Source organism: Chrysochloris asiatica, unplaced genomic scaffold (assembly GCF_000296735.1).
Source record: "Chrysochloris asiatica unplaced genomic scaffold, ChrAsi1.0 scaffold00142, whole genome shotgun sequence".
NCBI lineage: Eukaryota > Metazoa > Chordata > Mammalia > Afrosoricida > Chrysochloridae > Chrysochloris > Chrysochloris asiatica.
In genome coordinates, this window is record NW_006408660.1 from 4,466,108 (window position 1) to 4,493,982 (window position 27,875).

Here is a 27,875-nt window from a genome sequence, read left to right on the forward strand (position 1 = left end):
AGAGACGAGGATGCTTCTCTCTTTGCCCTTCTCCTCGGAGGCTTTCTGATCCTCACCCTAACTCTCCGGCCTGCAATTCTCATGGGAACCTCACCATTTAAATCGCCTCACTCCACACCCTTGGGTTGTCTCCTGTGCAATCTTAAGGCGCTAGGGCTACAACCTGATATCAAGCCACCATGATGCTTACTCTTTCTGTAATCAAGAAAATGGTTCCTAATGGCCAGAGAATGGCACCTTCAATTTCAACATTCTTCATGACCTTGATAACGTCTGTCAGTGCAGCGGCAAATGACCTGAGGTCCCCTACCTACAGGCTTTCTTTTCTTTCTGTTCTCATCCTTCTCTCTATCTGACTTGCTCCCCTTCTCAAATCCTGCTAGCCCTTGAGAAACCACTCCCCACCCAAGACCCAAGCTCCCTCCCAGACGCATCCTCTTTTCACCCATCAGACCATGTCCATCCCCCACCTGCACTCCCCTCTCCATACAACCCTTCCACTCCACTCCACGCCATCGGCCTCCTCTTCCCGCTCTCCTTCTCCCCATGGCTCTGTTCCACCACCATCTGGTGGTCAAGCCTCACCTACTCAGCTGAACCCTCCCTCTCCACCACATACTTGGTCCTAAAACCACTCTCATCGATCCCAATACCCACCACTGCCTGCACCCCTGATGCTATTATGTGAGGTAGCTGGTGCAGAGGGCATTGTCCATGTCCATGTTCATTTTTCCCTATCTGACTTCTCACAAATCGAAAAGAGGCTAGGACATTTCTCCTCCGATCCAGACAGCTACATTAAAAGAATTCAGATACCTCACTCAATCCTATTACCTCACCTGACATGACCTCTACATCACTCTCAGTTCTGACGAGGTGGATGCTATGAGCTACGAAAAGCCAGTGGGAGCTCAGGCAGTTCCCCCAAGAAGATCCCTCTTGGGATTATCAACCAGGCCACGCAAACTGTGGGCTTAGAGATCATATGAGTCTTTGCCTTGTGGAAGGCTTAAAGAGAACTGCTCATAAAGCAGCCAACTACAGATGAGAAATATCACCCAAAATTCAGACGAAAATCTGGCCCAATTTCTATCACGTCTAACAGTGGCCCTACAAAAATACACCAAACTAGATCCAACATCCCCAGTAGGCATAACAGTTATTAACACTCATTTCATCTCTGTTGGCACTGGACATAGACAAGGTGAAATACCTGTTACTGGCCAATGCTCTACAGGGTTCCAGACCAAAGAAGGGGTAGAATACCCTCTGGGGCACTGCCTGGGCCCTGCTTCAACTGTAACCAAGAGGGTCATTGGGCAAAAAACTGCCCTAGCCCTCGTCCTCCCCCGGCCCATGCCCTGCTTACAAACAGGAGGGATACTGGAAGGTTGATTTCTCCTTTCTCCAGAGAGGGAAGGGATCAATAGTCCCCCAATCCCACCAAGCAAAGGGGTTTACTCTACCAGAGTTTCTAAGACTGACCACAGAGGACTGAAGGTGCTATGGATCGCCAGCCCCCACGAATATAACTCACAGCGAACCCAGGGTAATGGTCCATGTTTCAGGTAAGCCAGTGTCTTCTTTTAGACACCAGGGCCATTCACTCAGCTCTACGAGAATACTCGAGGCGGACATACCCTACCCCTACATTAATAGTTGGGGATGACAGAGTCCCTACTCAGTCCATCATCATAGAACCCCTAGCATGCTCACTTCATGATACTCCCTTCACACATGCCTTTCTAGTCCTACCCAAGTGTCCTACACCAATACTAGGACGAGACATTCTAGCCAAGTTCAAATCCACCCTCATATTATACCCTATTAAAACTGCCACGCCTGCCTCACCAGCTGGCTTGTTCTTGCTGTATTCTGCATCAGATTCTAAGCATTGGCTAAAGACCTCTCTAACCTCAATCTCTCACCCAGTACCTTCCTTCAATATGTGGATGACCTACTTCTGTTAGGTCTCCATACCACCTCCAACATCTACTCACCCACAAAGCAGTCTCAAACCTCTCCCCTTTATGCCTTCAATTATTCCATATGGTTTTCATTGAAAATCCCAACTTCCTATTTGAATTTTGCCCCCGCCTCAACCCTGCCTCCCTCCTCCCTATAACCACGAGAGATCTCTCTCACTCATGTACGGAAGCTCTAGATCATCTCCCTCCTCTACAGCACATCTCCTCCACCCAGCTGTCCCACCCGGATCATATATGGTTCATCAATGGCAGTTCCATCACCTCACCTACAGGCCAACGCCAGGCCGGCTATGCCACTGTATCTTCAGATAGGGTAACTGAATCCATGTCTCTTCCCTTTAATACAACCTCCCAAAAGACTCCCCTATAAACAACAGTCCCCTAGTCTTACAACTACTTCAAACAGCAAAACTCCCAACACACCAATGACCCCATCTCACAGGGAAACAGTAAGGCCGACCCGCAAAGCAAAACGAGCGGCCATGCTCCCACCTCCTACCACACAAATGCTTGCTGTTCCCCTTATAACACCCCTCTATAACCCCCTTGAAACACAAGAATGGCTTCAACAGGGAGCCACTCTCTCTGGGGACTGGCTTCTTCTCAAGGGACTGTACATTCTCCCCAGGTCACAGGCCACACACATCCTCACGGATATACACAATACCCCTCACATAGGGCATGAACCCTTACTCCGCCTCCTACGACCCATATTTTACTGTCCCTCAATGCCCTCACTACTCCAACAAATAACTCAAACATGCCCCACTTGCTCAGTCACATCCCCACAGGGAGCACTGCACCCCAAATCATTTCCCACCCATCAGGCCTGTGGCTGTCTACCAGGAGAAAACTGGCAAATTGACTTCACACACACGCCCCCTCACAAAAAACACAAGTACCTCTCCTAACCATGGTAGATACCTTGTCAGGATGGATCGAGGCCTTTCCTACCACCTCGGAGGGTGCCGCAGCAGTCACACATGCTCTTTTAACTGAAATGATTCCACCCTTCAGTCTCCCACACTCTATACAATCAGACAATGGTCCTGCCTCCATCTCCCAGATCACCCAACTCACTGCCCAAGCCCTCAACATCACCTGGAAACTCCACATCCCATACAGACCTCAATCATCTGGCAAGGTGGAAAGGGCAAATGGTCTTATAAAAACACAATTACCCAAGCTTTTATTAGTTACACATGCCCTGGACAGAATTACTTCCCATAGCACTAACAAGACTAAGCTCGGCCCCCTGAAAACCCACCTTCTTAAGCCCAATTGAACTAATATGTGGAAGACCATTTCTCCTGGGAAACCTCCCAACCACCTCACCCCACATGCTGACTATATCCCAAACCCTAAGTATGGTCCGTCATTTGTTGTGAGCCCACGCAGCCCAATTTCTACCCAAATCCCACCCAATGGAACAACAACACTTCCAGGTCCAACCCGGTGACCAGGTGTACCTGAAAACCCTCAACCCAATCCCTTTGCAACCAAAATGGGAAGGACCCCTCAAGGTCTTACTCCACCCCCACAGCAGCCAGATTAGCTGGCAAAGCTTCCTGGTTCCATATGTCATGCATAAAACTGGAACATACAGTTTCAGCTACTCCCAAATTGTATATTAATCCAGGCACACCCCGCTATACTTCCTCTTTCACAAGACTGACCAAACTCAAACCCACCCACATTCCAGAGGAATAAATGCATGACTCCCGCTTAGTCAACTGATTTTCCTGCTTCCTCGACCAGGTGGGCCAGGACCTCCAGTGGTTCTTTCCAAAGGCTAACACTCCTGACGATATCCTATTCTGAATCAAAGACCTATTTCTCCAGGGCATTCTCTGATTTCTCACCAGGTGAAATCTCTCTGCTGCCTCCACATACTCCTTTAGACATACCTCCATGATAACTTGCCACCCAGCCTTCCTTGCCCCCTTCGGGGCACTATCATCCTTGCAGTAGGCCTCTTCTCTGTCTTCCCCCCTGAGTGGCCTCACCATTCTCAAATAATCTTTGCCTTACTCTTTCTCCTCATAGTGGGACTTATCATCATTCCAGTATGCTCTCCATACTCTTTATCTCAACCTTGATGATCAGATCGTGCCTTAGCCAAAATGGCAAAACATGCTCAACCCCTCATACAGCCATGGACTGCGCCAGTGTCCTGGCCTTTAGGCACTCTGCTTGCTATCTGGGACAAACACCTGTCATCAAGCAGTTTTGCGGAATCAGAGTATGTATGGTACCTATCCAAACTCTCTAACTGCATGGCTTCCCAATCCACAGCTTGCAAAAGGTGGTGCAACAAACCTGTCTGCTGGACATATCAAACCCAAATAGGGATGTCAGATGGGGGTGGAGGGGTGGCAGATGCAGCGAGGAAAAAGGTAAATGTAGAAGCCACAGAGAACCTCATACAATGACTGGACCCAGGATGTAAAGGGTTACGAACATGGCTAGATCTTGACAGCATCCGCCAACCCCATCACATGCTAATCACTGATAGAAACCATATTCAATAAAGCCTTATGCTGGGCTTGTTTGCCCTATAGGGACCTGGGGTATTCAGCCATTCCCGCCGACCCAGTCTCTAAGTCATATCCTAATACAACCACCATACAGTACACAGGACCTCTCCTCTCTGAGACTGGCCTCAGTAATTCCACCAACCTCACCTGCATTCATAACTACAACATCACTAATCTTTCCTCCCTCTCCCTACCAAACTCCTGGTGCACTGACATAACAAAAGTTGTTGTAATTAAGTACCATGGAGTCGGTTCTGACTCATAGTGACCCTGCACAGGGTTTCCAAGGCTGCAAATCTTTACGGGAGCAGAACGCCTCAACTTTCTCCTGAAGAACCACTGGTAGTTTCCAACGGCTGACCTGACATAACAAAGGTTAGCAACCCATATGTGGGCCAAAAGGAAAATTTTTCTTATGTTGAAAAGATTTTAAAATGCCTACCCGCACAACACCTGTGTGGGGTCACATATTTAATCCCTGCGGCCTGAATCTTAATCACATCTAATTAGGAACATCCATACATCTATTACAAAACATTATCAGAGGTCCTGAACAGGGACATGAGAGACTAGCAGACACCCTCCTTGCTTTACAAAACCAAGTTAAACAAACCATGGTTGGACCCTAATGCCCTCTGGTGGCCTTGGCGCCTCCCCTTCCTAGGGCCATTAACTATAATCCTGATACTGTTATTTGGCCCCTGCCTGTTTCGCTGTCTTCAAATTTTTCTTCAGGAACTCCTGAGGGCCTTCCCAAACCAGACTGTGGGCGAATTCCTCATGGCCCATACCAACCACCGTCAAGCAACAGGGCCAGCCAGCTAGAAGAACACGCCAGATACATAGTTCCCTCCTCTTCACCCCTTTTCAGTAGGAAGCAGCTCCAGAAGAAATGACCTCAGCCCCTGTACCCATAACAACAAAATGCTGGAATGATAGAACCCCACAACTACATGCATTACAAAATGGCTGCTTACCATGGTTTCACTCTCCCTACCGAACTTCTCTCCCCACCAGAACTTCTCTTCCTACAGGAACTTCCTCTCTCCCTACCGGTAAGTCATCCCTAGTCAACCTATCACCTACCTCCACTAATCTTAACCCCGCCCTCCTCTTCGACCAGTATAAAAATCCTTCCCCCAGCAATACCTCTCTTTTTCCTTCCGACCTCCAATAAAGCCTTATAAAACCTTACACGTGGGTGTTTGTGTTCCTGCTCATTCCATCTCACCTGTACCAAGTTCATTATTATCCTGATGTTTTTCTTCATTGCTCTTACGAAAGTATGTAATTTCACTCTGTGAATCTTTGATTCATATATGACTCCCCTACTAGACTTGTGGACCTGAAGGGAAGACACCTGTTTCTTTGATTATGTCTGCATCTCAGCACATAGTCCATGCCTGACACATAGGAGGACTCCCATAGTTTGAGGATGGATGAATGAACAGCTGGGTGGACAGGACAAAAGGAAGGATGGGAGGAAGGGAAGAAAGGAAGGAAGAGTACGTGCATGAATGAATGTACAGATGGATACACAGATGGATGGATGGATGGGTGGACAGGCAAATGGATGGATGGTAGAAGAAAAATATTAGTTTATGATTGATTGCTTTTGTTTTCTTGGCTTTTCCATTAATGTCGTTGCCATCTCCCCAGTGGACCAACTGGATCTCCTTAAAGGCCAACTAGATCTTCCTCCTCTTATAATTCCTTTCCCTCAGGGTGGTCAGAACAGGGTTTTGTACTCTAAAATGTTCTACAGTCTATTTGGCCAACTGGTCCCGTTGAAGGGACAAGTAAGGGCCACAGTGTACAAGATCCTCAGCTTAATGTCATTCATCAGCCACTCAACAAAGAAACAGATGGTGTTTAAGAGATGCAACAGGATTTGAGGTTCAAGTTCCATCTACTCCCTGTGGGGACTTGGGAAACCCAGTTAACCTTCTGGGCTTCAGGGTTTGTTTGTTTTTAAGTTTTTATTGTGAATTATGTGTTAGGTTACAAGGGTGAACATTATCTTTACATTCAGCCTATCGTAGTTTGTTTCATTGCAAAGATCACAATCCTCTGCATGCATCATCAAACAATCAAAGGGTATACCCTACACACCTGCCCCCCAGCCACCAGCACACAACCCCTCTCCCTCCCTGAGTCCAGAATCCCCAGCCGCTCCTTCTCTCCACTTCAATGTCTCTGCCTCCATCCCCAGTGCCACTGCCTTTCAGAACAGTCTCTTGCACTTCACTTTTCGCCCTTGATGGTTCCAGGGATCTCTGCGAGGTTCCAAGGATCTAGCTCCTGGACTGCAAAATCAGCCACTCCCCTCCTTTTGTTACCAAACATTTGCATTTACTTTTACCTTTTCAACACTCACGGACAGACCTGATAGCAATCTTTCCCTATTGAACCACAGCAGTCCTTTCCCCCTCACCTTTTATTAACCCCATCCAGACAGGTTGGAAACAATTCAGTGGAGATTCTACCTTTCCCTGTATCCTCTGGAGCTAGGTTCCCTATTGAAAGCTTGTAAGCCAGTCACTCCTTGACTTTGTAGTCCCCCCATTTTGGGTAGCTAATGTCTAAGTTCCCCCTCCCTGTGGACCCTGTGTATCAAGGGGGTGGGAATGATCCTTACTGTAGAGATTTGTCTGCTCCTTTGTCATACTCCATCCACAAGCATAGGTCAAGTTCATCCACTTATAGTGGGTTACTCCTTCCCACCTCTTCTTTCTTCCTCTAGTTGTGTTCCTCAGGGGTTTTTGTGGGGACATATTTTCACTGTAAAAAAGGACTTCTGGTGTGGCACTGTAGGATCAGCAGTAGACTACAAACCACAAGTTCAGAGATTCAAACTCGCCAGCTGATCCTCAGAAACCCTATACAGGCTCACTACGAGTCTGAACCAACTCAACGACACTTAACAACAACAACAAAATGAAAAAATTACTTATCTTTGGGGGTGGTTGTAAAAAAAAAAAAGTACTATGAAAGGACCCATCTGTCAATTTGTCCTATTGTGGTGGCCCATGTTACTGTGATGCTGGCAGCTATGCCACCAGTATTTAAAATGCCACCAGGATGACCCAGGTCAGGATTCAGCAGAACTTCCAGACTAAGACAGACTAGGAAGAAAGGTCTGGCTATTTACTTTTGGAAAATCAATCATGAAAACCCTATAGATCGTATCAAAATATTGTTCTATATACTGCTGGAAGATGAGCCCCCTAAAGTAGAAGGCTCACAAAATACATGGTGACTGCAACAATAAGAGTTGAGCACACCAATGCTTGAGAAGATGCTGCAAAACCAGGCAATGTTTCATTTTGTTGTATGGGCTTAGCCAGAAGTCAGAAGCGTCTAACAACAATAACAACATGTAAGTGTTTGGACCATAACAGACTCAGTAAATGATGTTGTTGTTGTTGTGAAGTGCCTTTTGAGTAAATGATAACCAGGATGTAATGAGCACCAGTCACATCGTATAAAGATGAAGAAGACAGTCCCATGATTTCATGGATGTTTACTCTAGTTGGTGTTAAGTGCCATCTAGTCGGTACCGACCCACAGCAACCCTGTATAGGGTTTCTGAGGAATGGCTGGTGAGTTTGAACCACTGACCTTGTTGTTCAAACTGACTTTGCAGTCCAGTACATTAACCCACAGTGCCACACTGAAATAGCTAATAGTGATAGGAACCCTGGTGGCACTGTGAGGTAATCACCGGACTGCTTACCACAAGGTCTACAATTCAAAACTACCAGCAGCTACTCCGGAGAAAGATAAAGCTTTCTGCTCCAGTAAAGATTTACTGTTAAGTGCCGTTGAGTTGGTTTCAACTCATAGTGACCCTGTATAGGAGTTCTGAGGCACAGCTGGTGAGTTTGAACCGCTGACCTTGAGATTAAAATGGCCCTTGCAATCCAGTGCATTATCGTGCACTGACACATCAGGACTCCTGGTATAGTGCTACAAGATCAGCACTGGACTACAAACCACAAGGTTGGCAGTTCAAACCAGCTGCTCCTCAAAAACTCTGTACAGGGTAGCTCTGAGTCAGAACTGACTCGATGGCACTTAACAACACCACCACCAAAGATGTATAGCTTTGGAAATCCTCTATAGAGAAATCCTCTATAGTGGAACTGACCCAACATCACACAACACTAATCATACAGGTGTCAGATCAAGGTATAGGATAAGGAAATCAGAGGAAATGGGTGAGTTCAGGGAAAGCTTCCTAGAGGTAGTAATATTTAGTCAGACCTTGAATAGCATTAAACAGGAAGTCAGGAGACCTGGGTTCTTCTTTCCAAGGTGCTGCTAGACCCCCACGTGACCTTGAGTCAGCCTGTTCCCCATCCTGAGCCCCCAGGTCTCTTTCTGTAACTTAAGGTGTTTGGGCATCAACTCTGAAGCTCTTGAATCCTGCCTCCTTTAAGAATCTTCTGAAAGTCAGAATTCTTCCTCCCAGTAAACTGCACACATATACATAATTGTCAATAATGGGATGAGGGCTTTTGGACCCCCTGAAAGCCATCGGTGGGCCATAGGCTACAATGCCAGAGCACAATGATATGGCTATAACTGTAGGCCTGGCCATGCTCAGACAGACCCCTCTGTCTTTGATCTGCAGCAAGCACAAGCAAGCAGAATCACTACCCCATTCTGAAAATTCCAAGAGGCACTGGTCTGTCTTGCAGCACAGAGCAGGGACCTGAGGAGAGGAGGCCACTCCAGCTGGCTGAGGAACTTGGGTTCTGGGAAACGGCCGCTGAGCAGCCTGTCCCTGACCTCCCCTAGTTTATCACCGACTGCCTTGGAGAAGCAGGGGAGCGTGGGCTGCTCCGGGCAGGCTCCCAAACAGACCGTTGATCCCCGTCTGCTGCCCAGGCTGGAGTTCCTGGACACATCATTCATCCTCCTGAATCTAAACACCCGCAGGCCCCGGCTGGTCCAGGCCCTCTCAGTCCATGTGCATCCTGAGCTGCATCCAGCTAACCTGTGGTAGGAGGGACTGGTGGTCCAGTAACATTGCTGCCACCCCTGTCCTTCCCTTCCATCCAACCAATGTTCATTCGCCATTTATTGAGCATCTATTATTTGCAAGCACTGGGGGATACAGCTATGAACAGGAAGGAAAGGGGTCTGTCCTCAGGGAGCTTATTTCTTCTAGTGGCTTTGAAGACTTCTACCAAGGCCTGGGAGTCCTGGTGTGGCGCTGTGGGTTAATGCGCCAGACTGCAAAGCCGATTGAACTGCAAGGTTGGCGGTTCAAGCTCACCAGCCGCTCCTAGGAAACTCTGTACAGGGTCGCTATGGGTTTGAACTGCAAGGTTGGTGGTTCAAGCTCACCAGCCGCTCCGAGGAAACCCTGTACAGGGTTGCTATGGGTCAGAACCGACTCTACGGTACTTAACAACAACAACCAAGGCCTGGGTGGCCCTTGGCTGGGAGGCAGGATGCTGTCATCATTCCACTCACCTGGAGCATTTTGGGGAAGTAGACTCTGGGTCTGCTAACTCAATATTGGCAGAGAATTAGATGTAGGCTCATCTCTGGGCACTGCTCCAAGCTGCTGTGTGATCCTGGCCTGTCTCTTACCTTCTCTGGGCCTCAGTCTCTGTATCTGTATACTTCAGAATCCCAGATCCCATTTGGTTCTTAAATGGGCCTTGCCAGTTTCTCCCACCCTCCAGAATACTAGGAGACAGTGGAAGCCATCTCGGGCTTTATTTATCCAAGCACTTACTGAGCACCGACTGTGTACATGGCCTGGACTCAGCAACAGGAATGCACAGATGACGAAAAGATTCTAGCAGGTGACCCATCAACACCTCACGCCTTGCTTGGGGGCTCCCCGCGGGCCTAGCCCAGGATTTGGGGCGCCTCGGGACTAGTGTCAGCGCCAGCTGCGCTCGGGGCGCGATCTGTCTCCTCCCCTTCCTCCGCCCCCGCCCCTCCCCCGAACGCGGCAGCCACCGCCTCCCACCCGCGGGATCCCGGTGTCCGGCTGCCTGCTTCTGTGTCCGTGGGTCTGCGAGGCTGTCGGTCGGCGCTCGGCGGCCGCGGGGCCTGTGAGGACCGGGGAGCAGAGGCGGGACCGCGGCTCCCTCCGGCTCGGGGGGAGCCCGGGCGGCGGCGGGGCGGAGGCGCGAGCCGACTGGGAAGCAGAGCGGAGGAGAGGGGCGGTAAGAATGTGGGGCGCGAGGGGACCCCACCCCCGGCTCCTGCAGGGCCCGCGCGATTTGGGGAGAGCTGTGCTGGGAAGGGGAGTCGTCACCCCCCAAAGCGGGAGGCAGCGAGTGCCCCAACTCGCGGTGTCTCCCCTACCCTGTCGCGACCCCCCCAGAGCCCCTGGGCTGAGCCTGCAGCGCCGCGCATCCCCGCGCCCTGCACCCCCGGGCTGGGAGCGAGCCAGGGAAAGGGGAGCGCGCGGAGTTGGGTTGGGGGCGCCGCCGGCAGGCACCTCAGAAGGTGCGACCCCAGTTCTTCTTTTAGGCCTGCCCCAAGGGTCCGCTAGTAGGACGACCCCCTGAAGCCCCCTCCTTGTTCCCCCCCATCGGTTCCCCATTGTTCTCAGTCGTGCGCTCTCCGGGGAAGGGGGGAGGGGGTGCTGCGTTCTTTTCTCTTAAAGGGCCCTCTCCCCTTCTTGTCTCGGCAGGTCGCGAGCACGAGTGGGGTGGGGCGTGCCCACGGGCCCCCGCCCCCCTGGGCTCCCAACCCGACTCCGGAGCTGCAGCCCAGGCCGTTGGGCCTTGGGTGCGCTTCGCCTCCCTCGGGTGCGTTCTGCGGCCACCCAGGCAGGCTTTCCAGGACGCTGTGGAGAGAGGACAAGGGTACAGGGACGCCCCCTTCTGCCGGAGCCGTCGGGGGGCGGACCCAGGCTTTGCGAGCAGCTCCGCTGGAGCCAGGCGCAGGGTCTGGGACGAGGTTGGGAGCGCAGAGAGCTGGCTGGACGCCACGGTGGCGGCGGCGAGCTGCAGGCTGGGTCCCGGGCCTCCTGGGTGACAGGCCCTGAGCGGCTGGAAGAATGATCGGAGAGCAGCAGAGAGGAGGCCAGATCTAGAGCAGGGGCGGCCTCACTTCCCTGCCTGAGCCAAGGGGACCAAGGAATCTAGAGCAGCCACGTCCTCCCTCACCCTCCCCCCCCAATAAGGAAGACATTTGCTTTCCAGAGCAGCACCCTTGAACTGAGACAGCTTTGTGTGGAAGGGGATTCTTGGAGCCTAGAACACCACCCCACACCCTTCCCTGAGGCCTCTCATCCCCAGAGATAGAAAGGAGGCGGGACTGCCTGCCCCTCGGGAGAGAGAACGTTTGCCTGTCTGTCCACAGGCCCAGGAAGAGCTGGGCCAAGCAACAATAGGGACCTGGCCCCCGAGGCATTGGCAGCCATGTCACGGCCAGGCCAGGGTGTGCTGGTGCCAGTGAACGGACTGGGCTTCCCGCCGCAGAATGTGGCTCGGGTTGTGGTGTGGGAGTGGCTGAATGAACACAGCCGCTGGAGACCCTACACTGCTACTGTGTGCCACCACATTGAGAACGTACTCAAGGAAGATGCTCGTGGCTCCGTGGTCCTGGGGCAGGTGGACACTCAGCTTGTGCCCTACATCATTGACCTACAATCCATGCACCAGTTTCGTCAGGATACAGGTGAGCAGACTCTACCCACTTACTTACCCCATCGTCAGAGCTGGGCCAAGGCACTGATACTGCCACCACCATGATCACCTTTTATGGAAGGATGCTGAAATCCCCCCAGCAACCCTGAGGATGGAGCTTGGAACTGCAGAAAGGTCAATCTGCTGACCCTGCCACTCACCCCCCAAATGAGGACAATGTAGCCCAATCCAATTTAAGACTCAGATTTCAATCCAGCACTCTTCTAATAAGGCCTGGGGCCAGTTGTATTTCCTTTGAGCCTCAGCCTTCTTATCTGCAAAATGTGTGGATGGATTCCAGCTCTGTCTCTCACACGCACAATGGTGTGTGAGGATTCAAAAAACTTGTGCTCACTGAGCACAGAACCTCGAAGAGCTAAATGATTGTAGTTTAAGCTCTGTGCATATGCATTTTCTCATTTAATTTTTTTCATCAGTTGCTGGTGATAGGTCTTATTATCGTATTACCATGATTAGCCCCATTTTACAGATGAAGAAACTGAGTCCCATAGAAGTTGTAATGACAAACTCAGAGCTGGGATTTGAACCCAGAGTCAAAGCTATTAAAAGGTTTTCCTAGATAGCTTCCAAGGTGGTTGCGATGGTGGTGGTAATGGTGTTGAGGTGAAGGGTGTCAGGGGTTTGATGAAAGGGGTGGGGGTGGTTATGATGAAGGAGATGACAATGGCTGTCCCAGTGATGTCAGTGGCAGGACTGATGTGGTGTGATGGTGGTGATAGTGATGGTAGTTGAATTAGTGGTGAGATTGATGGTGGTGGTGGGGTGGGATTGGATGATGTGATTGGTAAATGGTGGTGGTGACAATGTTGGTGTGGGGCATTGGTGGGTTGTGGTGTTGAGAATTGTCTTGGGGATGGTGTGATGAGTGAGAGAATGGTGTTGGTTGCAGTTTGGGTGGTTATGGGTCACTGCTTGAAGGTGTTGGTGAATATATCAGGGACAGTCGGGTGGTGATGTTGATCATGTTGGTGGCGATAGAATAGATGATTTTTTAAAATAATAAAGATGAGGCCCCACTCTCAGCATTTTCCTTCTGGAGTTTGGACTTAAGACTTGCCATCAAGTCATTATTGCCCAGTAGTCTCTGTGACAAACTTGATGGCAATAAAGAATGGTGAGACCCTGAGGTCCTGCCTCATGAAGCTGCAAAACTGCATGTGTGACCCCAAGGACCAAGAATTGCATGTGACAGCCTTGGGAACTGCAGGACAGCAGTGGTTTTTCTTCTCTATAGAGCGAGGCTGGCCCTGTGTTGATACTAGCCACACGTGGTTACTGACATTTAGGTCAATTAAAATGAAATGAAACAAAAAAAAAATCAGTTCTTCAGTCCCACAAGACACATTTCAAGTGCTCAGGAGCCACACATGCACCATGGCTACTATACCGGACACACAGGTTGAGAACATTTCCATCATTGCAGCGAAATCTTTTGGGTAGTGCTGCCCCAGAACATCGCTTGGTAACTCTAGGTCTGGACACAGGTGCATTTACACCTATGGTTAATTGACATCACATGTCAATCCACCAGTCCACAGCAGTCTCCATAACTCCAGGCACTGATTCAGTCCCTGGTGGTACCTATCATTCATGCATTCCTTTATACAATCATTTACTGAGCTGCTGCTAACTGTCAGGCCCTAGAGTAAGCACTTAGACACAGCAAGGAGCAAGACAGAGTCCTTGGCCCCAAGGAGGTTCCATTGTATCCAGAAGACAGGCACACACTGATCATACAGATCATCTACTTTAGAAATGCTCCCAAAGAAGACTTTAACAGCAGCCCTGATTATATGAAATAAACTTGGCTTTGGGTGGTCAGGGAAGGCTAATCTGAAGAAGTAATATTTGAGTAATTTTCAGAAGAATAAGTGATGAGATAGTGTTCCAAGCAGGGAGAGCAGTCTGTGCAAAGGCCCTGAGGTGGAAAGGCATAGAGTACACTCAAGGTCATTATGTTGCAGTGCAGAGGGTGAGCAGAAGATGGTGCAAGGTGAGATTGAAGTAGGGACCAGACATACAGCCTGGACAGTCATGCACATGACTCTGAATTTCATCCTGAGCACAGGGGAAGTCACCATTGAGTCCTCACACCCCTGTCTTCTCCCATAACAACTACTGAGGTCCTGATGGAGGTCTGGATATTCCCTGCACCATCCTCCCTGGCTTATTCCAGACTCCTCCTGGGTGAAAGGCAGAAGTCTGGTAGCAGACCAAAACCAGTTGTCACTAAATCTGCACCCTATTAGAGCAGAACCATGTTCCATGTTGTTGTTGTTAAGTGTTGTCGAGTCGGTTCCAACTCATAGCAACCTTGCATAGGGTTTCCAAGGAGCAGCTCGTGGGTTTGAACCACTACCTTAAAGTTCAAACTGGTCTTGTGGTCCAGTGCTCCATAGCGTTTTCAAGTTTTCCAGTTTGTCAGACTTTTTCTCTGAGGCACTTCTGGGTGGATTCAAACCTCCAACCTTATGGCTTGCAGACAAGCGTGATAATGGTTTGTAACTACCCTGGAACTCCCTGATGGCAGAAAAATGTGGGTTTTCTCCTTGGCTCAATGGTTTGGCATTCTGTAGACCTGAAGTTAATGTTGAGCTGTAGAAATTTTCTGGCTTTAGTGCGGCATGAATCCCAGGCTGGTACAGACAGTTACATGCTCAACTGCTCATCAAAAGGCTAGAGGCTAGAGTCCTACCAGAGGAAGCTTGGAAGAAAGGCCTGGCAATTTATGTACAAAAAGCCACCATTGAACACCTTGTGGCCCACTTCTGCAGTGACACAAACGGCATCACCAGTAGCTGGAGTAAACTTGATGACAACTATGAAACTGTTAGAAGCAGGGACAGCCCCTCTTGAGGCGGCCATGCAGGCAACTTGGCCTTTGACTGTCTCCTTTCAAAGCCTCCTTTCTGTTCCCAGCAACTTGGTGCCTGGCTCTTCAGACTCCCAAATTATTCTTTCTCTCTTTAGCAAGCCTAGTTCCTAGTGTTGGTGGTGGTGTTAGGTGCCGCAAAGTCGGTTCTGACTCATAGTGACACTGTATAGGGTTTCCAAAGCTGTAAATCTTTATGAGAGCAGAAAGCCTCTCATCTTTCTCCTGCAAAACTGCTGGTAGTTTCGAACTGCTGACCTGAGGTTAGCAACCCGACTCATAACCACTACACTACCAGAGCTGCTTTAGGTAGTGGCTCCCTTTAGGTTTCAGCTTCTCTGGATCCTCCAGTTCAGCTTCGGTCACTTCCCCGTACTCCTCCCCTCGAGCAGTTCACTCTACACCTGTCCTCTGTTTGCCTAAAAAAGGAAAAATCACTCATCCCTCACTGGTTCTTGGGCACTTGCCAAGACCCCCCAGCTAAGGAAACCTATTATGGCTGGCAGGGAACCTAGGATGGCCGGATATCTGCTGGATAAGATGCCTCTCCACCACACATGTTAGAATTTGCTCTTTCCATTTCAACTAGGAGCTATATATATAAGCGTGATGGCTCCATATGATAAGCAATGGACTGCAAACCACAAGGTCTGAGGTTCGAGCCTTCCAGCTCTCTTTTGGAGAAAGATGAGACTTTCTGCTCCTGTGAAGATGTAAAGCCTCAGAAACCCTCTACAAAGTTACTATGGATGGTACTTAACAACAACATATCTATCTATGTTGTTGTTGTGATGTGCCATGGAGTTGGTTCTGACTCACAGTGACCCTGTACAGGGTTTCCAAGGCTGTAGATGTTTATGGGAGCAGAACGCTACCAGTGCTTCTTATCTATCTACGTATCTATGTTGTTGTTGTGATGTGTCATCAAGTCAGTTCCAATTCACAGTAACTCTATATAGAGTTTCCAAGGAATGGCTGGTGAGTTTAAACTATCGATCTTGTGGTTCAAACCAACCTTGTGGTCCAGTGCTGTATTTCACAGTGCCAAACCAAGACTGCATCTATCTAATTATATATGTATGTATATACATATATGTAGAGAGAGAAAGGATCTCTTGTCTTCATCACGACTGTCATTGTTAAGTGCCAGCGAGTTGGTTGGAACTCATAGCAACCCTGTATATTATTTCTGAGGTGTGGCTGGTGGGTTTGAACTGCCAACTTTGCAGTTAGCAGTCCAGTGCTTATCCTACAGTGCCACATCAGGACATCCTGGTCCAGAAAAAAAAAAGACCTGGGTACCAGACTGTTCTGACACTGACCAGCTGCATGAAGCTTGGGCCAGTGTCCTCACTGACTCAGGCCTCAGCGTTCCCCATCTACAACATGAGCGAGAGCATCATCTCACTAGAAGATGTTTGGTTGATGGCGAGAACTGAGCCTATTTTATCCGTATGTATTGCAGATCACCTACTACATGCCCAGCATGCACTGTGCCTTGAATATTACAAGAGAAATGAGGAGAGTAGAATGCAAACCTTTAGTGATCCTAACACACTAAAAACAATATAATGTTGTAAACCACAAAACTTGGGTGTTATGTTCTGAAATGAACACAGCATTGGTTACAATTTTCTCATTGTGACCTTCTCGATGCATTAATTACACTGAACTTCAAATTTTGCAGGAGGTAGGAGCTTGTCCTGCCAGCTTTGCTAGTGCCCTAACAGGAGCCGGCAGAATATTCCTCATAGGGCCAGATGGTAAATATGTTAAACTCTGCAGTCACATTGCCTCTGTTACAGCTACTCAGCTCTGCCTTTGTAGGGTGAAAGCAATGGTAGACAATATATAAACAAGTGAATGTAGCTGTGTTCCAGTCAGACTAGTTTGGGATGCTGAAACATGAACTTCATGTAAATTTCACATGTCATGGAATAGTCTTATTCCCCCCCCCCCCCCCCCCCAACCATTTAAACCTGTCATAACCATTCTTAGCCCACAGGCTGTACAAAAACAAGCAGTGAGTGGATTTGGCTTGTGGGTTGTAGCTCATCAATCCCTGCCCTAACATGTTAATCTGTCAAGCAGCACTCAGCATGTACATGATGAAATACATGCCTTGTGGTGTATTCTGAGCCACGGACACATGTGTTGAGGTCCTCTCCTTATGCATGTGCTAAGATTCACATGTATGCATACAAGCTTGCTGTGCACCAGAGAACACACCTGCCTTGTCTCTGTGCCTCTCACAGGACGAAAGCCCAGGTATCAGGTTATGGCCACAGGGGAGAGGCCAAGTCCTGCCCCATGTGGTTCAGTGTTTCTACCACCTGTTGCTCCTCACCTCTCCCCTGCTGGGCTGTTTTCACTGTTCCCCATGTGGGGCAAGCTTCCCTTTGAAGGCCTTCAGGTTCCAAGCCCAGAGTCTGGGCTGGAAACTGGAGCCGTTGTATGTGGACCAGGAAACCCCCATGGCTTTGGGCCACCTGATGGAATAGGAATAGTACCATCTCAGGCAGAGAGCTGGAGGGGAGAGTCTGAGGTAGGCCAGCTTCATTTTCTGAGCCATGCACTTGTGATACTTTTGCTGAACCTGTGCTGCTTCCTTAAAGCTCTCCTCCTCTTCCTTTGTCTTGAGCCATCCCTACCACAGATAATTCATGATTGCCACAAAGAGGAAAACCAAGGCGAAGGGACGTGCCCAGGTGGGCACAGCAGTAGGCTGTGCTAGGTCTAGAGTCCATCAGGGTCTTTGGATAAGGGGGCTGACTCCCACCAGCCTGGAGAAAATGGTTTGGAAGCTGCTTTCTGCCACAGCCTCTCTGGGAATCCTTCCTACCCTTCTCGCTACTGGGGCAGCGGCGTCCACCTCCAGACCCTGGATTTCTATCCATCCACACAGCTGGACAGAGGTGTGACTCAGCTACTTCCCAGCATTCCCGGATTCTGCCCTGGTCTCAGGGCTGAGGGTGAATAGAGAAGCTCCCTTCTGTCTGGTCTCTCCCATTGTCTCTCTTTGCTGCTGGATGTACGTGTGGCAGCCTTCTGCCCATTCTGCAGATAGAACAGCTGAAACAGGGGGAGGCCAGACTGGGGACTATCCACAAATGCTGTGTTACAGGCTTGGAGCCGTCTGTGTCTGGCACTCCTAAGCCTTTGGGCTGCAATGACAGCTGGTGGCTGGTTTCAGCCATCTCCCAAGCCTGCATCCCATCCTTGGGAGCTTGGGCTTCTCCTAGTCCTCTTACCTGCCCTTAGGGGCTGACTGGTGGGGGCTACCCAAATCAACAGGGAAAGCACCTCCAGAATGTAGTTTCCTAGGACAGGTCATTGAGCAGATGGAGACACTGAGGCCCAGCAAGGGCAAGAGATTTGGCCAAGGCCCCACAACCCATCAGTCCTGAGCTATAATAAGAACCCAGGTCCTTAGAGCCCAGACAGGCCTCAGGGATGGGAAGCAAGGTGACATTTGAGGCCCTGGCTGAGAGTCCCCTCCCTTCCTCCCTTCCTCTCTGCCCAGCTCTGCTGGAGCCTGTTGTCAGGGTCTGTACCAAGGCAGGGACTGCTAGTGCTGCCCAGGGAGGTCTCGAGGGCCCAGATCCTGGTTACAGGACGTGCTCTAGGGACCCTCTCTCAGCCAGTCTAAAAGGCCCCTGAGGCTGGGCTGGGCCTGACTTAAAGGTGAGATGGGGGAGGCAGCTTTCTTATTGGAGTGGTAACAATGCAGCTAATCCACAAGTGAAAGTCTCCCCAGGACCACCTGTCACACTGCTTCACTCCTGCCCCCCTTCTATAGACTCATTCTTTGGCCTCTGGCTGCTTGTCTAGCTCCAGGAGCCTCTTTTGATCGTGTAAATCCATCAGCACGTTTATTTGAAAGTCATTGGTGCCTGCTCAGTGCCAGGGGCCCTGGGGACTCAGAGAGAAGGACAGAAAGGCCCCCACCAAATTTGATGTCAGTCTCCTGGAAGCACATTATGAGAAGAGAGCCCTGTGACCCACGAGACCAATAGATGTAGAGCTGGTTCCTGGTTGGCTGTGTGACTTTGGGAAAACCCTTTAACCTCTCTGAGCCTCAGTTTCCTCTTCTGTGATGGGGATACGAATAGTCCTTCTCTTGAGAAGGTGATCATGAGGACTGAATTAAGTTATGAAGGTAAAAGCACAGGAACTTTACTCAGTACATAGTAAGCACTCAGGTTCAAATGGGAAAAAGGTTTAGACACCTTGTAGGAGAGGTGTAGGTGTGATTAAGGTCTCTGAGAGAGATGGCTTCCTGGACAGAGTTTGGACAAGCAGAGGAGGTGGAAGAAATCATTTGAGCCAAGGCATGGAGGCTGGAGGAGTTTGGAGGACAAAGGCTGGAGGAGACCATGGGCCATGGCTGGAGCTGACAGGCCCTGGGAGACCTGAATTTGAGGACAGGAGTGGTGGGAGGGTTTAAGGGAGGCTTCTTGAGCCCATTGGGGCCTGGCAGGTGCCAACTACTGCCCTTTAGCAGCTGGCTCCTGGGGACCCAGAGCCACACTGCAGGATTGGTCTCCTTAATCACAGGCCTGGGAGGCCAAAGCTGGGGGGTGGCCAGGTAGGGGTTGATCTAGGCCTTCCTTACACTCTGGGCCTCCTTCCACCAGCTAACGGGCACCAGTCCATTGTAGACATAAAGGTGAGGCTCCAGGGAAGTGCACTGAGCCACCTGCCAAAACTAGGAAAAGGAGGGGTGGAGATTCAGATCCAGGTGTACTGCTGGGATGGGGGCTGGGTGCCTGCCAGGCCACAGGCTGCTGCAGCACCTTGGACAGTGCCTCATCACTGCCTCCCTCCTCCTCACCTTCCCAACCCTTCTTGCTCTCTCAACACTCAGCCTCCTGCCTTTCTGAGACAGTTGCGGGAGTCTGACCTAGAGGTGGGGGAGGGACGAGGAGGTGATGGAACCAAGATGGGGGAGGGACCTGAGGGTACAAGATCCGGATGGGGAGAGGGGCAGAAGGTGATGGGAGCCAGAACAGCAGCAGAGGAGGGATGGGAAGTAATGGGGTCCAGGATAAGGGAAGGGATGGGAGGTGAATGGGTGAGATGGAAGAGGTGTGAAAAAGGAAACAATGGAGGGAAGGGGAAGGTGTGGGAATGGTAATGGAGAGGTGATAGAAGGGTCAAAATGGGGAGATAAGAGGCAGCACTGGTCTTAGTGGAGGTACCCACTCAGACAGGGGACAGTGGGATCCCATATTCCTCTTCCAGAGTGTAGTTTGTGGGGTATGAGGAGGCCCTAGGAGCCTCTCAGGTCCCCCCTCCCCACATCTATCTTCCTGGACCTCCCAACTTCCATCCAGCTCAAGGTAGCCCCAGGACAGTCGCTCCCAGAAGTATCACATCAACCTCGAGCTGCCCCTGGCTGACATCAATGGAGGATGTAGACCCCCTAAACCTGAAGCTGGCTGCCTTGGGGAGCTTTTTGGTGAGGACCAGGTGCCCAGCATCTCACTGGGAATCCCAGGGAAAGGTGGAAATGTGACTTAGGGTTAAGCAAACTACCTCCCCAAGTCTCGGCTTCCTCACCTGTAATACAGGCCCAACCACAGTGCCTGCCTCATGGGGCTGTGGGCAGTATGAATGCAGTCATTCAATCAACAGGAAGCGAATCAACTCCTACCCTGTGTCAGGCGCTGCTGTTCTAGGTGGACAGGAGAGGCACAAGCCCCAACCCCCTCCAGGCACTTCTATTCAGGTGGGTCTCAGACTTACCCAGGTGCTGCCAAGCTGGGATGAGTCCCATGGGTCCCGGGTGGCTGCATCTTGCCCTGCCTCCAAGAGAAGTACTCCCTTATGGGTACCTCCCATGGGTCGTTGGAGTGTCTCCAGGCCACTACCTCCTCCTGCCCTAGCAAAGTGGCAGGCGGTGACCGGGGGCAGGGAGGGAGTCTGGCAGCAGGCCTTGGAGCTTTATGCTCTGAAATGCAGAACAAAGAATAATGCAATCAAAGGAGGCTGAGCTGGCGGCCAGGACAGCCCTGCCAGCAGCCACAGCACAGCGTAGCCACCTCTCCTGATGACAGGCTGGGCCTTTGTCCCTTCTCCTTCTGACTCACAGCAAAGAACACCAGGGGAAACTAAAGCCTGCCTGAAACTGCACTATTAGGAACCCTGGCCCAGAGGGAGGGGCCAGCATCACCTTTGCCCAGGTGGGGTCAGCATTGTTCTCCCTCCCCCCACATTCTTTTCCAGGGACAGCCTGGAATGCTAAGGAATTAGCTGGTACTGTGGAAATGGGAGTCAGAGACTTCTGGTCTCTAATTTGCTAGTTGATCTTATTCAAATCCCTTTCTCTCTTTGGGACTCAATTTCCCCATCAAAAAAGAGGTTGTAAATTCAGATGCTTTGCAGCATCTGAGAAGCTAATAGAAATGTGTGTGAAGGAGCTGGGAGAGCAGGGATTTGACTGTCTCCCTTCTCTAGTGCCCGGGACACAGTAAGTGCTTCTGCAAACCACTACCACAGAGGGGTAGGAAGCCCTGTGGCCGCATATTCTCGCAGCTGGAGATTTTGATTCAGAACTGTCATGTCAATCCACTCTCCAAATTTTTAAGTGTCGCTATTTTTTTAAAAACACAGATATGTTGTTGTTAAGTTCTGTTGTCAATTCTGACTCATAATGACCCTGTATAGGGTTTCAAAGGCTTTAAATCCTCATGGGAGCAGAAAGCCTCATCTTTTTTCCATGGAGCAGCTGGCAGGCTCGAACTGAGGACCTTGTGGTATGGAGTCACCTCACTCTCGATATAAATATGTTGTTGCTATTCTTAAGTGCCATGGAGTCCGTTCTGACTCATAGTGACCCTGTATAGGGTTTCCAAGGAGCGGCTGATGAGATTGAACCGCCGGCCTAGGGGTTCAAGTCGACCTGTGGTCCAGTGCTTTCTTCCACAGGACCACTTGCTTCTGTGCAGTCAGCCTCTGGGGCAAGAGTCTTTCAAGGCAAATTCTAGCCTTGGGTGTAGTTGGGCTGCTAACCATAAGGTTGGCAGTTCAAATCTACCAGCCACTCCAAGGAAGAAAGATGAGGTTTTCTACTCCTGTAAAGATTTATTGTCTTTATACAGGGTCGCTATGAGTCAGAACTGACTCCACAGCACTTAAGCTCCAATCACCAGCCTGTTTGAGGGCTACACAGCTCCTCAGCTGTTTTTGGGCAGGCCTCAGGGCTGGCTCCTCCCCTCCCCTCCCCACTGCCCTGACCCAGCTGCCAGCAGACCCTTGGGAACGTGGGCCACCTTTAGTGCTGAAACCGCTAATGGGCCACGGTTTAGCTTGATGAGTCCCTAGGGAGAGTTTGGAAGGAAAAGAACTCTGCAGGATTATTGATCGCAGAGTGGGAGGGGTCCACAGGCTGTAGTTCAAGTCCCTGCCCCACCCCTGACCTCAGTGGGACTTCCATGACCTTTCAGGGAGCCTCAGTTTCCCTATGTTCCAAATGGAGTGAATGTTAATGCACACTCCTAAGGTGTTGTGACCACTGGGAGAGGATGCAGGTCAGCCCTTACTTAGCATGTTAGCTGACTCAATGGACACATTTGATAAGACAAAGCTATTCGTTGTTTTTGGTAGGGGTACTGGTCAGCTAGTCAGGGTGTGGATATAAAAGGAGAATGTGCCTATTTCAGAAAGTGATAGAACAGTCTGGTGACTTACTTCTGTGACCTCCGTGCCTCAGTTTCCAACTCTGGAACATGAGCCCATGAGAGGGGATGAGAGAAAAGAAGGTAGAGCCGGGTGGTCTGGGATCCAGTGCCGGCTTAGTCACTTCCTGCAGATTACCTTGGGTGTGCTCCTAAACTGCTCTGAGCCTCCATCTCCTTGCCTCTGTTGGGTGCCATCAAGTCAATTCCAACTCACAGCAACTCTAGGTGACAAAGGAGAACTGCCTCATGGATTCTCCTAAACTGGTGGCACTATAGGGTAAGCACTGGACTGCTAACTACACGGTCGGCAGTTCAAACCCACCAGCAACAATATACAATGTCACTATGAGGTGGAACCCACTCGATGGCATTGAACAATTGAAAGGTGTGTGAAGTTGTAAGATAAGCACTGAACTACTAACCATAAGGTCGGTGATTCAAGCCCATCTTGGAAACCCTATATAGGGGTTACTTTGAGTCGGAACTGACGTGAAGGCACATAACGATACCATAATGGGGTAACAGCACCCCTACCTCAGAGGGCTGTTGTAAGGACCAGAGGAGTCCCTATCAGTCTGGGCCATATTGTCTGAGTGTGGACGAGTGTTGTTGTGACTTTGGGGTAGGTGGGCAGTAAGGTTTCTCTCTGGATGTCCTAGTCACACCCAGCAAGCCTCACACAGACTCCCACCTTGGGGTCTGACCATGCCGCCACCTGCACTTGGACACACACACCCGCCACCTGACAGGATGTCCCATGACTACCTCCCATGGGGCTCCCCTTCCTGTCAGGGTCTGGGGGCCTCTGAGCTGAGATCATTTCCCTAGCGCAACCACCCCCAGAAGGGAGGGGCTCTCTGCTAGGCCTTGGGACAGGGCAGGGTAGGTCTCACTCAGGAAGAGCCCCTTGGGGTCTGAGGGGTAGGCAGGAGGACTCAGGACCCTCCCTTTCATCCTGAAGGGGCTGAGACACATACACGCTCACCTTCAAACCAGAGGCTCAGAGACTAAGATCAGGTTCTCAGGGCTAAACAACGGAGGATAAAGCTGAAGGAGTGAACTCCCCGTTCCTGGAGGTATCCTAAGCTCAGGGATCACTTGGCTGAATTGAACCTTTTAGAACCAGCCTAGCCTTGACATTTCAGAGTGGAGCATCATTTCCAGCCTTTTGCTCTCATCCTTTCCAAATCTCACCTCTTTGGGCCTCAGTTTCCTCACATGTATAATGGGAACAGTCTTAATACCTCCCTGGAAGGAACGATGTGAGGATAAAATGAGTTAGTGCTGAGCACAGGCATTTGGTGTGTTGTAGGTGCTCAGGAAATGTTGGCTCTGTGGCTATCATTGCTGCTATTATATTTCACCCCTGTGGTCTCTTCTCCCCACTCTTCTCCGTGTTTTGGGCTTGATTTCTTGATCTCTCGGTCTCTTCCTGACCCCTTGGTCTGTAGATTTCAGGCCTTCAGTCCCCTGTGTCTCAGACGCACTGGTCTCTGAGACCTACTCAGGGCTTCTCTCAGTCATTCCCATTTGGGTTGTGTGGCCTATCTCTCTGTGAGTATGTGTGCCTCTCTGTGTCTCTCCATGTCTCTTTTCCTCCCTGTCCTGACTCTCCCTCTTTCCTTCTGGTCTCTCTGACCCTACTTCTTCCTCCCTGTCTCTGCCCCAGGCACAGAGCAGTATCTGCTTGTAGCTGCCGGCCACCCTCATGCTCAGTCTCGAGGTACCTCAACTTCAACCTTCCAGCTGACATTTAGCCAAAGCACCTTTCCCCTCAGCTCAGCAGTTACAGGATTGGAATTTTTCAACTAAACATTCTTAGGAAACTGAAGGAGGGGTCAAAACAGCAACAATAAAACCCACAAAATCCCCCACACACAAACAGGCCTAGAAAAGCATGCGTGCTGGGCACAGGTCCCTATGGCTGTGGGGACTCAGAGCCTCATGGCCAGCACAGCTGGTGACCTGAAGGCCAGAGAGAGACACACAGCAGTGTGGGACAAGGAGAAAGACCAGCCGTGTCTCCCAGGCTGCAGAACCTCCAGGCCCAGCTTAGAGACCCATTGTTCTGTCCAAAAATCTAGGCCAAGGCCACTGGGGAGGAGAGGGGGGCCTTTCACTACTCAGCTGGAAATCTCCAGATACCAGCCCAGCCGGGTCTCCAGGGAACCAGCTGGCCCCCTTTAGCCTGGTCTCTAGCCAGCAAAGGCCTGGAAGGTGGACGATGGGCAGGCGAGCAGCAGTGGGCACTGTGGGGTGCAGGGCCCCACAGGGAGGGCAGCAGCTGCCCTAATTACTCCAGCTCTCCAGGTTCCAATCTCACTTCAAAAGGACTCCAGGGACACAGCCTTTAATAACTACCAGTAAAGAGGCAGGAAAATCGATACCTGGTAAACAGAGCCCCAGAGAGGGAAGCAGGGAGGGCTGGTCCTGACCTGGTGGGAGAAGCTCCCAGAGTCCTTTGCAGGAGAACTGGCCCATGTTGACCTCTGGAATCCTTACCCCTCCTGCCTTGGAATCTCCCCTCCCAGCGATCCAGTTTGTGGTTTGACTCCCTGGTGAGGTTGCATCTGCTCAACTCCATGCTTCTCCATCAAACCACCCCTCCTCTTTCCCACTCCTGCTGAGCCCCGATGCCTGCCAAGCAGGTTGCCCATTTCAGCTGCAGGTGCCTCCTTTATACCAGGCTCTGTGTCTGGTGCTAGAAATACAGACATGAGTCTGATCCTGTCTTGTCTTCCCAATGAGGGAGGTTAGGAACAAAATCAAATAACCTAATTTAATTACAGTGCAAGGATAGACATGCAGTAACAGCAGAACCACCTTCCTGGAGGAGGTGGGTTTAGAGAAGGTTTTTTGATGGATGAATAGGAGTTAACCTAAGAGAAAAAGGCCTGGGGAGGGTTGTGAATGTAGGCAGTAATGTATATAATAATTATCCTAGCTAACGTTCTTTGAGGGCTTACTATATGCCAAGTGCTCTAGGAAACACCTTTGACATGCTTTGTTTTATTTTGGCCCACAATAGTCCTGTGTGGTAGGTTTTAATATTCCCATTTTATAGATGAGGACACTGGAGCTGTGTGGGGCCAGGATTTACACAAGCCCGTAAGACTCCTGAGTTGTTACTCTCTACCATTGTACTTGATTCCTCCTATCCCTGACCCTCCCTGCTCAGCTCAGGATTTGGCCATGGAGCTTAAATAAGGGATACCTTCCATCCAATGGGTTACACCTTTTGGGTAACACAGTGCGGTAGTTCACCAGAAGACTAACGGCCGTACTTCTGGCAGACCAGAACTGACTGTCATCTACCACAATCCTGCATTTTGCAGATGGAGAAAACTGAGGCCCCAGGAGGAGAAGCCTAGCACACAGGAACAGAGCAGGAACTGAGATTCAGAGTTCTCTGTTTGACTAGTTCCCTCTCAGAGCCCTGATGTGTAGTGGTTAAGTGTTCCGTGTGAACCAAGAGGTCGGCAGTTCAAACCCACCAGTTGTTCTGCAAGACAAAGGACCTGGTGATCTGATTCCATACCTGAGAACAGATTAGGAAACTCTATGGGACAGTTTTACTCCTGGTGTGGCGCTGTAGGATAAGCACTGGACTGTGATCCACAAGGTCTGTGGTTCAAGCTCATCAACTGCTCCTTGGAAACCTTATACAGGGTCATTATAAGTTGGAACAACAACATAGGGTCCACTGTAGGATAAGCGCTAGACTGCTAAACCACAATGTCGGCAGTTCAAAGCCACCAGCGGCTTTTGGAAACTCTATACAGTGTTGTTGAGTCAGAACTGACTTGACAACACTAAACAACAACAACATAGGAGGGCTATAAGTTGGCATTGACTCCAAGGCACCGAACAGCAATAACAATCCCCTCTCTGGTCTGCCCTGAAATTGTCAATATGCACATACTCTGTTAAAAATGATACATCAGGCAGCTGAATGAGGCTGCCCCAGAGGCCTGAGGTGAGTTTTTATATGATTGTCTGGAATATTATAGGAGCCCAAAAGAGCTCTGGTAGCGTAGTGGTTACGAGTCAGGCTGCTAACCTCAAGGTCAGCAATTCGAAACTACCAGTCGTTCCACAAGAGAAAGATGAATTTTTCTGCTTCCACAAAGATTTACAGCCTCAGAAACCCTGTGCAGGGTTGCTATGAGTCGGAACCAACTCCACAGCACACCACTACCACTACCACCACCACCACCACCAAAAGGAAAAGAAACCAAACCCCTGCTATCAAGTTGATTCCAACTCATTCTAACTCACAGCAACCCCATAGGACAGAATAGAACTGCCTCATAGTGTTCCCAAGGCTGATACTTTTACCGAAAGAGACTGCCCCATCTTTTTACCACAGAGTAGCTGGAAGGTTCAAACTGCCAAGCCTTCATTTAGCAGGCAAGTGCTCTAGCCACCATGCCATGAGAGGATCTTATATCCTGAGACTAAGCTACTTCTCTCATATCAGCTGCTATTGCTCCATGCCTCAATTTCCCAGTCATCCATATAGTCCTTGGGATTCTAACAAAGGGCAGAAGTAAAACCCTTTGAGCCCTGGGTCGGGACACAAATGAAGGATAGTCTGACTGTTTGGTGTGAGTTGAAAGAAGACCGAACAAGAGGGGTTCCTGGAGAAGGAACACTTGTCAGGCTGCACATCATTAGGAAAAAACGTCACAGTCACCACTATTATCTATATGGGGCCACCGAGCCTTAGGGAGACTTGAGGGACTTTCCCACAGTTGAGGTGCAGTGAAGGGTGCAGCCATTTTGCAGGTGTGCCAAAGGAAGGAATCCCATGAAAGATTCTCCCACAATTCCAGTGCCCAGCCCTGAGGACTCATGCAGCCTGGACCACACTCTGTTTATCCAGAGCTTCCCATGAAACCACACTCTCAGGGAGCACCTAAAGACTTGGAAACACAGGATGCTGCTTGGGTGCAAAAGCTCATTGCTCTTGTTTTAAACTGGGACACTAATACCATGTCACCAGGGCTCCCATGAGGTTATTCTGTGGGTTATGAATGAGAGTTCAGCATGAAGCCTGCCAGGCAGCAAATGCTGTTGAAGGAACGAACCAACGGACAAAGAACTCAAAT

General features: G+C 50.1%; 2 protein-coding genes across 2 annotated transcripts in view; both read left to right on the top strand.

Moving 5' to 3' along the window:
- The window catches only part of LOC102835246 (2'-5'-oligoadenylate synthase 3-like), a 125,354-nt gene extending 113,792 nt beyond the window's left edge, over window positions 1-11,562 (top strand). The window contains exons 10-11 of the mRNA XM_006870511.1: window positions 10,398-11,002; window positions 11,190-11,562. Of these exons, the coding sequence (XP_006870573.1) occupies window positions 10,398-11,002; window positions 11,190-11,562 (978 nt within the window). The remainder of the gene's footprint in view (window positions 1-10,397; window positions 11,003-11,189) is intronic.
- Window positions 11,563-11,922: 360 nt separating this feature from the next.
- The window catches only part of DTX1 (deltex 1, E3 ubiquitin ligase), a 39,654-nt gene continuing 23,701 nt past the window's right edge, over window positions 11,923-27,875 (top strand). The window contains exon 1 of the mRNA XM_006870466.1: window positions 11,923-12,181. Coding sequence (XP_006870528.1) covers window positions 11,923-12,181 — 259 coding nt within the window. The remainder of the gene's footprint in view (window positions 12,182-27,875) is intronic.